Raw genomic sequence first — 17479 nt, 5'->3', positions numbered from 1 at the left:
ATTTAAATTTGCATGTGTTTCAAATATATCCTCATTTTGTAATAAACTTATAATTCTACTTCCTGGACAGTAATGAGAAGGCATGCAAAATAATGAGAGTAATGTAAAAAAAAAAAAAAATCAACCTGCATAAATTAAGTAAAAACTTACCAGAAACAAGATTTAAAAACAAGGCAACCTATTGTCTATATTTCAGATAGAAAAGGAATGTGACATAAAGACAAATACCCATGAACTTAACTTGAATTTTAAGATAGCAATCACAAAAACAATTTGCAACCGCAACACAAGGAATGCGTTAGTTTTGCAAAAATAAAACTAATCTAATCCAATCTTCTGCAATCTACTCTAATCATCTTCTTAATTCGAGTAATATAATTGCTCTTCTGAAAAGAAATAATAATAACTTCAAAAGATTATTTACAGGCCCTTATTAAGTTTGAAAGGCCTTATTTAAATCACACATAGTTTTATAAATTATCTATATTTATAAGCAGAGAGAGAACAGAGACATAAAATTAATCTGTTCTGTAGTTTCAACCTGGATTTACTGTGTGCTGCCAATTTCATCAAGGATCAATGCTAAAATTTTTGAAGTAATATGTTTAGGAACAAAAACAACCAAAGGAAGATATAGAAAAGAGAAAACAATAACTTGATTAGAAAAATTAAACAAATAATTTCACTTTATTTGGCTTAATGTAAAGCCTTCAGACCAATTTAGTAATTATTTTTAAATTATATAGAAGATGGATAGGTAGAAAAAGGGGGTACAATGCAGACGGCATTTCAAGGCCTTCTTCCAGTCCAAGATGTTTTTTATAATGTAAAAATTTCAATGAGTGCATTTAAAATCATTTCATCTGTAGAATTTTCCTCTCCCTTCTCTGTACTTCACACTGCTCTGAACTTTTCTAAAGAGTTTTCCCCTTTTCACACTATAGTGGATTTATTGAAATCATGGTTGTATCTCCCCAACACGTGCACTTCAACTTCCTCAGCAGGCCTTGGTCATATTTTATTTTCAATACATGTTTGTTGAGTCAAATGAATAACTGCAGATTTGTCAGTATATAGTTACGCCATTAAACAAGAGCCAGGAATAATATTATTCTGCTTTGCTTTACTTAAGAAGATAATGCTTTTCTTACCAAAAAAAAAAAAAAAAAAAAAAATCCCCACTGTAGAAGAGGTAACAATAGAGAACGTTTAATCCTCGAAGAGGAATATTGAACCAGTCTCTCAACAAGGGGACTAACCTCTGAGGTTGAGTGCTAACTACACTTTAAGAGATGAGTTCTAGTGTTTCTTTACCACATAAAAGATGCTTAAGAGTGTTGTCATATTTCAGCAACATCAAATTTTTCATACATATCTCCAGGAAAAAAAATCAGAAAAGGAATGGAAGGCACAGAGTCTACTGGCAAAAAAGAATGCAAAAAAACATGGAGATAATAACCTAACTAAAGAAGGAGCTAAACATAGAGTGCGTTATCTAACAAGTGTGCTGAAATTCAGATAAGCAAATGATTTGAGAGTCTGGAGGCAACAACGCCACTAACTGACCTCTAAAGTCACTTTGAGATTTGATGAGAGCTCATGCCATCCTCAAATGTCATAAGGGTTCAGTAGAATGATCTAGTTTTAAAGGACCAAATGAGAATAAAAAGGGTAATATGGCCACACATTTTATCAGTGTTAATTATTAATACCGAGATTAAAAAAGAAAGGGCTGAAAGTTCGGTAAGCATACTAATTGGACACTTTTTTTCAGCTTGTTTCCCTGTCAGTGTGAATATTTTATAGCAGCTCAAAGGAAAATATAGACCTGAAGAATATGCATTCAACTAGAGCATTGCGTATAAGGGTAAAAACATTTAAAAGTGAGAAAAGAATATGGGAAGGTTATAATGCCTTCTCCCCACCCTGAATGATGAAGAACACAAAGAATAGGGTTCATTTGATGCCAAAGGACAGAATCTTCTTTTCCCTTCATTTCAGATCCTTGAAACATATCTGCTCCTCAGTGTTACCCCTCGATGTGCCACAAAAATGAGGAATTGACTAAAAGGTATCCAAGGTGAGAATATGGTTCTTACCAATAATTTGAGAATTGCTATCTTTGTGAGACTAAACATTTTTATGATACTTTCATGATTAAGCTCTTCTGTTACGTCATATCTACCTGAAGTTAATAATAATCAAAATTATTTATCATTACTATTTGAATAGTAGTAAATAATTCTATTGCCAATGAATATGGGGAAATTACTGCTACTCATTATTTAGAAATTATTAGGTGCGGTTATTTCATTTAGTTGCTTCTGCAGTAGTATGATTTCTTATGGAAGGAAGTGAGGATAAGAGAGGTCAGAAAATTGTACTGCTAGGAAGAGGAAAAACCGGGATTCAAACCAATGACATCAGATTTCAAAACCTGCTTTTTAAACCACTATCCTCTATCCACAACATTGCCTCTTCTCTAGGACCGTATCTGCTTTGGATACTTTTAGATTGTGCTGCATGTTTACTGGAGAGCTGTTGCAGCATGCATCTCGATAGGAGACAACCTCTATAATTACTTTCTGTCTCTAATCACCATGAAGAAGCAGAAGTGAGTAAAGCCCTCCTGAAGTGGGGGCACGTGGACTTGGGAATAGTTGGGAGGCACAGAGCCATTTCACAGATGGCTAGAAAAGTAGAAAATGCGGTCCACCTCTGGCAATAGAGTGCCAGGCTGAAAAGCAGAACCACGCAAATGAATCGTTTCCGGGGTATGTTAGTCTCTTCCTGCAGAAATAAAAATTTAAAAAAGGGGGGGGGCATTTGCAGAGCATTTGTTTTGAGGTATTACGCTTATGCTGTTAACAAGTGTTTCAGCATCTTTGGAAAGATGGAAGACACAGTCTTGTTACTTAATTCAATCTAACTGAAAACAGTACAAGCCAACAGGGACTAGATGGCAGGAGCTTAAAAGTTGACTGTTGGAAATTGGGTAGGTGGGAGAAAAGTAGAGAGAGAGACCTTTATCCCACACAAAGTTATGAGTCTAGTCTCCACTCTCATTACCCTTGGTCATATAAAAATGGTGCTTCATTTCCAATTGATATTTCAATTATACTCATTTGTTTGTTTTTAAAATTTTTAAATTTTTATTTAAATTCAGTTAATTAACATAGAATGTATTGTTAGTTTCAGAGGTAAAGGTCAATGATTCATCAGTCTTATATAATATCCAGTGCTCATTACATCACGTGCCCTCCTTAATGTCCATCACCCAGTTACCCCATCTCCATCCCCACTCCCTCCAACAACACTCAGTATTTCTGAAAGCAATGTGAAAAGTCCACAGCAGATAAAAAAATGGATTCATGATGGACTGTACCATGGTTTAATCCTCTGAAACAGTGTACTCTAAACACTATTGAACACATGTGGAATGAGGAGAATGAATAAAACAATGATCAAGCCTAACTTATATATCCCTGAAAAAGTAAGACAGTTTGGAATTGGGGGACTCAGAAATATTACTGTATAAAAATCACAATTATCTTTTAAATATCTGAGAAAATCAAGAGGCATAAAATTAATTAGGCATTTTAGAGTGGCCAAATTTTTAACCTCATTTAACTTTTTAAAATCTACCCAAAGCTCTCTTTCTGATTTGGAGAGTAAAAACATCTAGGAAAAACTGGATATAAAGAGAAAATCACAGATTGTGGGATCTGAGTAAGATTTTTAGAGTTGATTCTGTTAACTACCTTACAGGTGATTAGAAGCACATCCAGAAGGAGTAAGTGACCTACCCAATCCTAATGGCAAAATTGGGACTGCAGGTCAAATGGGGTGTCTCTTGTTAAACACTGTACATGGTTACAGGATACATAGCAAAGCCAAATTCGCCTTGCAAAGGTAATTCAGGGGGTAACTGAGAAGAAAAGGTTGACTATGGCATGAAGTCAAAGGTCAAGATAAATACTGACAATAGATTTAAAGAAACTGTTAAATACCACTCCTAGAGCAAATCTGAAGCTAACTGTGTGATGTAGAAAAGGGCAAGCTCTTGCATAGTCAATTTATGCTCTTAATGTGATGATGGTTTTAAGCTTACTATTTGGTTTTTACTTGAATTATGAATTCATTGCAGTAGGTTTCAATTATTTTAACGTTTTCATTATCAAATATTTTATCATTACTCAGCTTCCTACCATGAACCCCATATTTTAAAATATCTTATCCCTTTGGCTCAGTTCATGATCTCAGGGTTGTGAGATCAAGCCCTGCATTGGGCTCTGTGCTGGGTGTGGAATCTGCTTAAAATTCTCTCTCTCCTTCTCCCTCTGCCCCCCCTCCCATAATAAATAATAAAATAAAATAGTCTATCCCATTAGGGGTATTTTATTGAAATAATAAATAACCAATTTCCCCAATCTTATCAAAAGATTAACATGAAATATTGATAATAATTCATAAAGAGCAAAGAAAAATATATTACTGATGTTTTTCAAGAATTAATGTATATTTCATAAAAAATTCTTGAAATATTTTTAATGATAGCATTTCCATTACTGTTTTCCAGAGACCCATGGATGTAAGTACCCAGATCTGAACTTATTAAAATGGTGGGACTCATTCTAATTATTAGATTCACATTTCACAAAATTATGTCGGTCTTACAGTGTATTCTTTTTCCTAAGCTAAAAAGAGAATAAGACCTCATTCATCATTTGGCAGTAAGGTGGGTTGGAATGTAGGATTAAGCTTATTATAAAGTTTATTAATCCACAGGCCCTCTTTATGAGATTGTGTTTATTATGCTAAAGTCTAGGAAGCAAATAAAAGCTTTTGTAAAACATAAGTGCATTTCACTGCCTATCTACTTAAATTTTCCTTTTAGTTATTTTAGTTCTTTTTAGTTACTTCCTTACTACAGCATCTGTGACAACTTATTTTTATCATTAGCTATTCTAATGTATACCCAGGTAGCATCATGACATTGGAATGTTATATTACTGCACTGGAAATTATCTTCTAAACTTTACAGTGGAAGTTAATCCAAAAATCAGTTATAACTGCATTGTTTCACATAAGTCAAAATTCAAGGAAAATATTTGAGGTAATATTAATTAGCAACTAGGACAGCATCCAAAATGGTATTTTCATGGAAAATCCAATACAAATCCTGATTAAAACCTAACCAAGCAAAACACTGCAGATTACCTGGATTCCAATTAAATGTGACAAATGAATACCTGACAGGTTTCAATTCCAATTCTCTTTATGTCAAAATGATCCATTAATATTGAAGATGAAATTACCAGAATTCAAGCAATACAATTGTACTTTATGGCTAGATAGTAGTCTGAAAACTTGGACCCAACAACACTTATTCAAATGTCAACTGCTACATTTGGATAACCCAAAGTGAATCACATCTCCTTCTGTCATTACCTATAGATCAGGGCTAATATGAATCACAGCTAGCAGATGACAACTGCTTATAGAAAGCCGAATTGCAAGTGTCAGTCACGTGCAAAATCAGAAAAATCAGTTCTATTATGATAGTCTTTGCTGTTGACAAGACTAAAAACATGGTTATAAAAAAATAACTAAAAGTCTTACTTGGGAAATGTTTCTCAGCAAACTTTCTAGTTTCTTAACAAGCTCACCTGTTAAGTTTTCCATGTATGTTTCCTAAAAAGTAACCGCTTTGTGTTTGCCATATATAATTATGTTTATTACTCGTCATTTCTTACTTATTTTAAAGGTGTTGAATCCCCTTAAGCTCAAAAAACAGAAAAATAACATTAAAATGTGATTATAATGCCAAAGATACAAAGTCCTTTCTGTTAATAAAGCTGACATCCAAAAATCAAGCCTTAATTATAAATTATGCTGTTTAATGTGAGATACTTTTTAAAACACAAAATTATATCATGAAAAGGTAATCACAGGTATAAGAATGTCCTTAAATTAGATCAATTCTGCCTTCCTAGGTGTGTGTGTGTGTGTGTGTATAATATTATTATAGTATTTTAAATTTTACTTTTATGCAAAGCATTTCAAACATATTCGCCTTAGAAATATATTCATCAGCAATGCAATTCATACCAAAATTTTTATAGTCATTTAAATAGACACTAAAAAAACTTAATTCTTAAAAAACCACATCAAACTCCCATCCACATAAGCATACACCACCATACACACAGATAAGCATGCCTTTATGGCCATAAGGCAAAATGCCATTTGAACTCTGGATTATTAATCAAGAGGGGTATCAATCATCAGACCCTGATATCATATCTTCTCACCCAGATAACAATGTGGAAAAATAATTATTTAACATATTTAGCCATAATTTCACTTGGGGTCATTTATAATCTATTCTCTCTAAGGTTGGATTTTAATATTCATAGGTAAACTTCAAGAAAAAAAATCAGGCTTTTCCTGCATTAATATGCTCTATTTGCATTCCATCACTAAAGAAACTGTTATATAACAAAAAGTTAGGATGTCTTATTTCGCTCGGGGGATGGGATGGTGAAAGACAAATCCATTTTGAGTTTTCACTAGAGGTAAAATGTGTGTGATTCCCCTTCCTTCCCCTACATATAACCAAATCTCTTTTTATACTTGAAATAATAATAAAATTAGTATGAACTTTACCATCCCATTACTTCACACAAACCTACTCCTCAGGCATTTACTTATAACCTGAAATCCAAAGAATACCTCATTTAATTGTTTTGGGGAACATAAACAAATGTGCAAAAGGTTCATAAGTACTATTTGCAATCTAACCATATAACTTAAAAGAAAGGGTATAGGAGACCAATTGTTGTGGTCCTCATGAGATCATTTCACAACAGGATAGGAGCCTAGAGTACTCAAATTTGCTTTCTTCTCTTTACCTTGCATAAAAATGAGAAAAAAAAACACACAGTGTATACTTAAACGAGAGGGGAGTTCTAATAGTATTTACAATATATTTTTGGAGAATAAGATAACACTGTTGTCCTTTTTGACTCCATTTCAGCTATCACTCAAAAGGAGAGGTTCGCAAATGCTTTGATAAATACCTAGGAAAAGAAAGAGCAAGGTGTGTTTATTGACATTTCCTCTCACTAAGGCTGGACAATTGCAGTTGAAGAAATAGTTGCATGACAAAAATGAATAGAAGAAAACAATAACACAAGACCTTTCTCAGTTACTATTGTTTAGGTATTATGAATTAATTTAGGGTTTTTTTTCATAGCAGGTACTACTCTGATTTATTTGGAAATGTGTTTATTTCTGACAGGCTGTTTTAAAATGAATGGTGTAAATTTGTTGAATTTTATCTATATGGTTATGTTTCTTTAATTCGGCATTTCTGTCCTTTAGCAAATATTTATTTTTTTAGATAAAATAGTTTTAGTGTCAACTATTTTATTTGGGTTTTCGACTGACCCTCGCGAGTCTACTTACTATGGCTCACTAGCGTGATTATGTGTGTGGATGCTGTGTTTGCCCCTACCATTTTCCATATGCTCTGCCTCACCAACACTGCCATCCGGCGTGGTCCTTTCATAGTTGTCCTCTGGGAGTGGAAGGGCACCCAGCCTTGGCCCTGATGAACTCTTACTGCTTGGTGTCTCTGACTCCTCCAGCCCGCTGTCATAGCAACTCTGCAGTGACCCCTGATGTGGGTCCTGAGGCTGACTCACAACAGAAAACGTCACTCTACGAAATGGCTGCAAAAGAAAAGATTCTGAATGTCACTAAAATACAAGATTGTAAATGATCTTATTAAAAAACACATACATTACATACATCAAGGACTACTGACGACTAATTCAATACAAAATGCTTAGAGATGTTGAAAACTATTTGGTTAACTATATTATCTGAGACAAGGCCTAGAACTTAGATTTTATTATGGAAAAAAAAACCAAACCCTGAAACTTCCCCTTCTGAAACAGAGATACGAAAACGGCAATTTCACTAAAATACACATTTAAATCTATGTTAGTACCACATAGTCAACCTTTTTCTATTCTGTAGTCTTCACTTCAAACATGCTTTTCACAAATAAACTCTATAAAAACAAGTGTCACTGATTTGGGAAGGTAATAAATATTGAAGGAATCATTGTAAGAATTCACTTCTTAAAACTTCAATTGTAAAAACTTTGTCTATATGATATAATGGTTTTAAAATGAGTGTCCTGGCAGGTGATGTAAACTATTAAGGGTACAACTGATAAATAGAAATTTAGATGCAGTGCTAGAAAACAGGAATATATTTCTTGCTTTAGTCATATTAAATATATTATCTATTGACCTTGAGATTGTAAGGGTGGTATTAAAATAATAAACTTTTCTTTAACCAGGGAATAGAAAATAAACCAAAAAGCTTAATCATATGCACTTACTATGACTGTTGATAATTTGTTCAAACACAAAAAGTTACATCACGTACGCTCTTTAAATTGTATCTTAAAAGTGTTGCATATTTTTATCCAGTTGGATCTCACAATTTACTATGATACTGAAGTTGCTTCACTGAAGATTTACTATGTATGCAATTTACAGATTATTGTAACTACAAAATAAATTAAAAACTTTAGGCTCATTCAGGGAACAAACTAATCTCATGCATTGAAAGTGCTACATACATGATAACTGGAAAAAACAATACAAAAAGGTTCTGTAATATCTGTCTGAGATTATTCTCTGCAATAGTTGCATCCATTAAAAACTCTTGCATGATTTGAAAATGGCATAAATGTATTTTTTAAATCTATAACTCAGACTGGTTCTTTTTAAAATAAAGCGTAACATTAATGTTGCCAGAAACTACTGAGAAAGGTAAAAAACCTTTTTGCATTTTTATAACTTGAATGCTAATGGTATAAATTAGTAGTAACAACTGGGACCAGTATGATTTTTAAAGTGTTAAGGATAATCTACACATGTAGGTTATTAAAGGGAAAACTATGAAGAGTTACAGAATTTCCTCCAAATTTATAAATTAGTTTTGCTACAGACAAACACAATCTTCCGCAAATCTTCCCTTTATCTTGTCTCAGAAGACTAGCCAGGAATATTGTCTATTATTGGCATTTCTAACTCAGTACCTTATCCTCCATGCACTTATTTGGAGTGTACAATCTTTATAAAATTCTCTTATTCATTCTATTTCAAAATCAAACTTTTAAAACCATTGAATCCCATTGTAAAGGAAAAACATTTAAAGCACATCCTCTTCTTTATAATGTCTCACTGAACTGGAACAGCAGTAAAACAATTATGAAATATTTCTAGTACAAACAGTATACACATCACAGCCCCAAATTTGCTGGCAATAAATTCTAGAAACATTTACTCTTATTTCACGAATAATTCTCACATTTCTTTACAATAGTATACAAGCAAATATAGAAATCGATTTGTATTTACTATGCTTTATCTTATGTGCACATATTTTCTTTTAATTTTTTTTCTATTTATCACTCCCAGCAAATTATCTGGATTTCTTCAGTCTCATCTCAGAAATAAAGCTGCTGATAAGTTTCCTAAAACCACATTGTTCTGCACAAGGAAGATACTCAGTAAAACCTATTGAACACTGAGCTTTAAATGACAATGCTGAATTTAGGAAAGAACTCCAATGATCATTCACACATATCACTTCAAGACATAGCAATGGGTTAATATATACATGTAAAGAAAGAGAGAGAAAGAGAAAGGAAGGTCAAATGCTGTTCTTGATTCTACTTTAATGATTCTCAAATTTTTTAAAATCAGTCTTCATTAAGCCAAGAGGAAAGATCAAAATGAATACAGAAATACATAATTTGTACTAATAAATTGACAAGGGAAAGTATACAAGAAATTATGAGAAATGTTCCAATTTGAAATAAAAATAGAAAAGAGGGTGATGTTTAGCTGAAGGTAGTAAACTCAGAATCTGTAATACATGCTGGTTCCACCAAAAGTAGTAATAGGACAGCACGAAGGTGATAGGCTATGCTTGCAATGAAAAATATAAAAAATAAAATAATGATCTTTCTATCATGTACTGTATAACAACTTCTATGAATCTGTGTATTTTCTTCATTTTTTTACCCTATAATGATTGTATTTTAATTTCCATGAATTATTTTAGGTTACATATTAAATTTAATGATGAAAGAAAAGGTATTATAAATTTAAAATACTAAGATCTATTTTATGATAACAAATATTTAGATTCATGAATGCTTCATTTTGTATAAAAATCTTTTTTGAAAACAAATAACATGTACTGGATAAAACAAAAATAATTCACAATAAAAATCCAAAATAAAGAGTATCACACAATGGATCATGAAAAAACCCCATCATTTTTAACCACATTTAAAAATATCCCATTAGAACTCAACAATACAGAATCAGCATAATATTACTATCTCAAGCTCTATTTTGATAATTTTGTAAAAACACAATTCTTGTGGCAATGTATTTAAATTGGCAATGTGAACAAATTGGTGCAGAATCCTAAATTCTGAAGGAAAACCCATTGGTGCAAGGGTTAAGCTTTGATTCCAATGGTAAATCAGACATACAAATTAGATAGGTAGGTAGGTAGGTAGATAGTAGTAGATAGGAATAGAGAGACAGATCGATGGTCAGACAGACAAGTATTTATGTACCATCATTCATCATCAGGTTGGGTCTATTGAGAAGATAGAGAAGTTAAGATACAGAATTCACATTATTTATATATTCCAGAAACCCTGACTAAATAAGATATGTGAAGCAGTGTTGACTGTGAGATATGACAGAGAGAATGGATTTGCATTATACATGTAACTATCACTTTGTTAATTTTTGATACTCTGAAGTAGAGTGGTTTACATGGGGATTTTTAAACCTAGATGTGCCTTAGAATGGCCCAGAGAACTTGTGAAAAAACACAAAGCCAATACACGGTTTCGACTTAAACCCAATGAATCAGCATTCAGAGTGGGAATGAATATCAATAGTTTGTAAAGTCCCTCCAGGTAATGAAAAGGGACTTCATTGAAGAGAGAGGAAGGAGAAACCCTACAAGCAGTCCAAAAAACCAAACTGTCCCAGGAAGCCAGGTGGTCCCTTAAATGTTCATGCATAGTGTTTCCCTGGAGAGTAACTAGAACCATGGCTCCATTTTGAGTTGCAAAATGCAGTTACCATTTCCATATAAAATTAAATTTTTGGAGGCAGAGAATTATGCCAAGAAACAGTGAACTTTGGAGAAACAGCAATGGCAATGAGCAGCAAGGCCATTATAATGTGTGGCTGCTTGGATTTAGACATCGTTTCATCATATCTACATTTGTTCTATATTCATTATGTCTTAGGGTTCGAGGATGGCCCAACAATGGTTCTACAAAATTAAGAAATGCAAAATTGTATAGGAAAATAAAAACAGATAATATAGAATATGACCAGGTTTCCAATGAAACAGACATAACAAAATGCCATGAAACCTGCTTAGGATTTAGGGTAGGCATTGCAAAGGAGGGGGTTGTGGATTGAGACCTCTAAAAGAATTCTGATAGTTAACATATATTTGAGGGATCAGTTATAGGTTCCATATTTGGGGCCAGTGGCAAAAGATTAAAAAAAAAGAGAGAGAGAGGGTGGATAAGAAAACCACATCACTTTTGAAACTTGGAAGGATTAGAAGCAGATCATTTTTGGAAAGAAAGAAAATCCTATCTGATCAAGGGCATCACAGACATGGAGAATTATGACTACCATATGCCCTAGGATTCATCCTTTAGAAGGTCATTTTACCTTAAAATCTCTAAACTGTGGAGAATAACTCTGAGCTTAGAGCAAAGGAAGTAAAAGATCAATTTGTAAATATATGGGGAAATGGAGCAAGTGGGTACAGACTACTAATTTTTAAAGCATGACAAAAGAGAGAAGTAGGATTGCAGTTAAAAAGATTTGTGTAAAGAGTTTTATTTATTTATGGTCATTTTTATCTTTCTTCATTGTTACTGAAAGCATTTACTTTAAGGTACATATTTGAAGACACAAGCAAAAAGCCTCATAACATAAGGTGCAATGGGAATGAATGAAATCAGAGAAGATCAGTAAACTAAGAATTAAGAGAGAAATTAAATTAAAAATAGAATTACAAAGGTAAGGTAAACAGTAAAACATGTTGAGTAATTGCATGCACGGTGTGTGTGTGTGTGTGTGTGTGTGTGTGTGTGTGTGAGTGTGTAATAAGAAAAAAAATGGTATGTTAGAAATAATAGAAAAAGGAAAGAATTTCATTCCAAACAACCCTATAGATTCGCTATTGACCTCAGACAAGTTAGCTGACCTTTGGATCTTGTGCCTTAGGCTCAAGGTCTGTAAAATGGACCTAATAATACCTGCCCCTTACTAACTTAAATTCTCTAAGAAATAACCAGATAGTTTATAAAAAGAGCCTTAAGCTCCCTCAAAGTCATATACTATAAAAGGAACCATACCTCAGGCCACAGCTATATAACTAGAGCGAGAGCTCCCATTATGTTTTAGGTTCTTTGTCTTTTTATTTTTTTCTTGTCTCTGTTGCTGTTGTTGTTGTTGTTGTTGTTGTTGTTGTTGTTGTTGTTGTTTTTAATATAGAGCTGGCTCAGTAACTCACTAAGTTTCTAAATGGAATTTAAAAAATTCCTATGAAATTTCAAGCCTAGTTCTCCTGTTAGTGCCGCGCTTTTATTGTTCCTAATGCAAGTTTTTTGTAAAACAAATATGTAATACAATGACACCACGTTTTCAGAAAGTATTTGAATCTAATCATCGATTCAGCATGAATATCTCTACATCACTTACTTTGGAATGCCACTTATCAACTTTTTTTTATCTCCATTATGATACAGAGAAGAGTTTCACTTGAAGACACACCCTACTATAGGGACTTCACAGATATTTTAAAGGTTGTTACAAATATATTCAATGGTTAACTCCAGATAATATGCAGTTCCTGGGGCACTAAGTGGACCTTCACTGTTACCCCAGGCTCCAGTTGGTAGAAGTACATTCGAGTTGGTATTGCTTCTAAGTCCTATAGACTTAGAATAAGCATTCTCCATTCTTGTATAATTTTATTCACTTATTTTCTGAAAACTGACAGTTCACAAGGAAAGTAGTCAGAAGTGTTAATGGGGATGTCTTCCATCTTCTATTTGCCTGCTGTGGGGGGCCCAGAATGGCTGCCTCTTTCTTCTCTCCCCTATTCATTGGAAATGCTCATGAGCCCCTCGTAAGAGATGTGTCAATGCAGTTACCATTTCCATATAAAATTAATCTCACAGACTGGAAAGGACAAACACAGCAAATAAAGATTTAAGTCGGGTGCTGTGAGGTACGCCATGTAACATTGAATAAACGCATTTGCTCATTAATATTTTTGATACTTTTTTTCTGGAAAATGTGAACAGATGCTAAAACTGATATATCAGTAAATTTAGGATTAGGAGAAAGACAGCCTGCTTGATGAGGAAAGGCGTTAGACTGTATTTGGCTATAGGATTTTGTTATCTAAAGACATTATTGCAAGGGGTAGAGCATTCATGAGGGGAAATGCAGTGAGCATTTGATTCATTACTCTTTTCTATAAAATTGTATCTTCTTAATAGATAATGCAATTTACCAAACAGTAAACTTAAATCGAGGCAGTCTAACAGGTTTACAGGTCACACGAGATGTTATCACAATTTCTACTTCAAATATGAACTACCACCAGATTTCATCCTGCTCTTATTCAGAGGGCTCAAAGGAGGTCAAGTCAATACATTTTACATTCATAAGAGAGAGGATTGAAGCAATTTTCTAAAAAAAAAAAAATTTAACTCTCTAGAAAGCTGATGTCAAATTTTACTATAAGTATGATAACTGCCTCATTTTTATTTTATCTCACAGATTCATTAATTTTTAAAATTTTAAAGACCTATCAAATCACATCTTTTTGAAAGTATTGATATAAGAACATGTACTCTTTATAACCTGAAACTTTCAGAAAATTAATTTTGAAACTAATTAATATGCTATTCTGTTTTCAGAATACAATCACTGCCGAATATATATGACATTACTAGGTACAATCTATTTAAGAAAAAATCTTCACGAGAAAGTCCATTGATAGTTTCTAAGAAAAGCAACAGAGACCACGTGCATATCCACAAGTATATGGATCGTAACAAAACTTTTATTTTTATCCATTCTTAATCGTTAGATTTATTAAAAAGGTGACTACCATACCATGAAAGCACATATGATGTCCCACAACAGACACACTTAAAAATATTTGCCTTCTATCTATATTAGCAAAATCTTCTACGTTACAACCCGGAGAATAAACACTGTTTTCTTTGATCGGACAGTGGCCAATTTTAGAAAAGGGCAAACCACGGAGGTGAGCTTCGGGAATATCTTGTTATATACACTACTTACAGTAAAAGGAAAAACACAGCATTGGAGTAAGAGTGCAGAAACTTTCCCCTTGGAGTTCATTTCTTATAACCTAGTGACACCACGTTTATGGGGATTTTATTTGCAAGCGGATAGGACCCTACGGATGCCAGTGGAAAGGACTTCAGGTTAAATCTCTTTCCTTATTGAATACTGCTCTGTGTCTTACAGACAACTTTATTGAGAACTTTAAATCTGCACCTTCCTTTTTAGCTTCAATAGCTTCTTCATAAATCGTCTCCTTATCTGGAACTCACATACAGCTGTCTCAGTCACATCAATTACTTCTGAATGGGCTGAAAAGGCTTTTTTATTTTTTCCAATTCACTTAGTTACGTCCATCAAACAGACTTCTAATGACTCTCTTTGTCAGTCATAAAGCACTGAAACAGTCATGGAGCAGAACATTGCAGCATTCATCAGGAACACTACATTTTATTTTTAAAGAGGATCTATCCAAGACTGTGAGATCTTTTCTTGCAAAGGCACAGGTACTCGATTAGTCTGCAAACATTTTCAACTGACGTCAGCGGCTACTGCACAAACATATCTAGGATTCCACAGCGCTTTAGCCGGAGTACGTCTGGCAGGACCTTCAAACAAACTTTAATCAGGTCTTTTAAAGTTTTTAGGGGCAGCTTCTTTTGCTCACATCTCAATATTTTTCCATACTTCAAACGGTTTTTCCTTCTTTCAAGTCAATAGCAGATGAAAGGATATTAAAAGAAACATGTTGAAACACTGGGACTAGTTAATTAAAACACTCATTTGGGGAAAGAGGAGTTGACTAACTGTATTTGTTTCTTTTGATTTGCATGCAATTTCATGTTTGACATTATTATTTGTTCCACAGAAAACTAAGAATGCAGATGATACTTGATAGTTCCTAGTCCAGTAGATTGCAAAATATTTAATATTGCAAAAGAACAATGGTTATCGGTATTAAAACAGTAGCCACTATGTACTGGAAAAGTGTTATTAATTTTACTTATGCTGTCTCTTCTCCCCATGTCATCCCTACATGGGTCATATTATATTCTGATTTGGGGAATGAAAAAAAAATGAATTTCAGTATTTACTGCAAGAACTACTCTTGCCTTAAAACACAAATGGGTCTCCTAGTTCTCCCCCATAATGAAAAATATCAGGAAACAAAATGGCCAAAGCCTAAAATTCTTAGTAAATGCATGCAAACCTTTTTTTCTGAAACTCTGAAAATAGATTTTACGCTCTAAAACACAAATTGTGGATCCTCCATGTTGCCAACACAATTGCTTGACCCATCTTTTGCTTTATTTCCTGACTTCTATTAAACCTAGCCCAGGATTAACAAACTTTTCCTGTAAAGGGCCCTAAAGTAAATATTTTAGGCTTTGTAGGTCATAGGTCTCTGCCACAACCACTCAACTCTGCTGTCGTAGTGCAAAAAGAGCCACTGAAGATATATAAATGAATGAGCATGGCCATGTTCCAATAATACTTTATTTATGGAAATGGAAATTTGAATTACTTATAATTTCCCACTCTGTGAAATGTTACTTTAAAATTTTTTTCAACCATATAAAACTGTAAAAGATGAAACGTAAAAAAAAATACAACTTTACTGTTGTAGTAATATTTTTAAATATCACTGTGGACTTTTCAACTAGTGTGCCAAGTCCTCATAAACACTGTTTATCCATTACACCTCTGTTTCAATGACAGGGCCTTGAAAATAGTTTATATTCAATGGTCATTTATTAACATGTTTTGATATTACTTGTCCTTTTTGGAAATAACTCTGAATTGGGGAATCAGGAGAACTGGATTCAAGTACTGGCTCTGATATTAAGTGTGAAATCTGGGGAAAAGACTAATCCTTCAGCTTTAGCATCTTCAGCCTTAAAATGAAGAAGTTATGGCAGATGATATTTAATATCTTTTCCAGTTCTTTAATTCTCTGAAACTGTAAGAAGATAGGTGTGTTGGATCAGTGAATAGATGGTTGAAATCAGCAATTTTAAAGTAGACTTTGCTCACCCATTAAGAAATTCCTTAGAATACTTACTGCAGGCAAATACTAATGCATCTTGGAAAGCATTTACTCATCGAATAAAGATCATGAACAAAAATATGCATAATAATCAAACATTTTAGTCAATTACCTTAATGAGAAGCTGCAAAGGTGGTATGTTTCCCTTAGGCTGACCATTTTCGTGAAAAAGTAGAAACATTCATTTGAAATGTCAGCTCCATGGAATATGCTTGCTTAATTCTTCCCTATCCTCTGAAACCACCTCTTTTGTGAGTCCTTTCTTCACTGAACCACATAAAAATGTTGAGTTCCAGGACGCCTGGGTGGCTCAGTTGGTTGAGAGTCCAACTCTTGATTTCAGCTCAGGTCATGATCTCAGGGTCCTGAGACTGAGTCCCACTGGGGCTATGCCCTCAGTGGGGAGTCTGCTTCTCTCATTTTCCCTCTTCCCCTGTCTCTCCCCCCGTTCATGTGTGCACATTCTCTCTCACTTCCTCTCCATAAAATAAATAAATCTTTTTTAAAAAATGTTGAGCTCCTACTGTGTGCTAAAGTCTATGAGATCTCACTCATCTCTCAAATGTATGATTCTGATAGCAGAGGTTAGCAAGGTTCATAGGAAATAGGATGGTAAAAGCATGCTGGGCCATGATTGGATTACACCTCCCACTTCATTTGAGACCCTACCTAGTCCCTTGTAAGTTTCCATGTTTACACTCCCAGAGAAGCGGAAAGCAGAGGGAGTCCTAGTTAGGAAAAGAGAATATTGACAAGCAACTAATGAGAAAAACACTATCTTCACAATGACATTCAATCCAACAAAGACTTATTAAGCACTTGCTTTGTGCCTACCACTGTGCTGAAAAATCTACACGCTGCAAATTCAGGCATTCAGCTCAGTTGGGTAAGTGTAGATTAATCACGCAAAAGCACTCAGAATACAAGCTGAGGTTTCTTTTCTTCTTCTTCTTTTCTTTTGCCA

The 17479-nt window shown here is 33.8% G+C and overlaps 1 protein-coding gene across 8 annotated transcripts in view; it reads right to left on the bottom strand.

The window, feature by feature from the left end:
• The window catches only part of PCDH7 (protocadherin 7), a 408598-nt gene that overhangs the window by 210630 nt on the left and 180489 nt on the right, over positions 1-17479 (bottom strand). For 4 of the 8 annotated variants that reach the window (XR_008958477.1, XM_026508683.4, XM_057309847.1 and 1 more), the window contains exon 2: positions 7520-7736. The exons of 1 other annotated variant lie outside the window; for it this stretch is intronic. Coding sequence is in view for 6 of the 7 variants with exons in the window: in XM_026508683.4 (XP_026364468.1) it covers positions 7520-7736 (217 nt within the window). In the remaining variant the exon portion in view is untranslated. Of the gene's footprint in view, positions 1-1207; positions 7083-7519; positions 7737-17479 lie in introns of those variants that run through there. 3 more of the 8 variants (XM_044387650.3, XM_048212096.2, XM_048212097.2) reach the window with 2 other exon arrangements.

The sequence above is a fragment of the Ursus arctos genome, unplaced genomic scaffold, assembly GCF_023065955.2.
Source record: "Ursus arctos isolate Adak ecotype North America unplaced genomic scaffold, UrsArc2.0 scaffold_9, whole genome shotgun sequence".
Taxonomy (NCBI): Eukaryota; Metazoa; Chordata; class Mammalia; order Carnivora; family Ursidae; genus Ursus; species Ursus arctos.
This window is presented reverse-complemented; position numbering and strand designations above follow the sequence as displayed.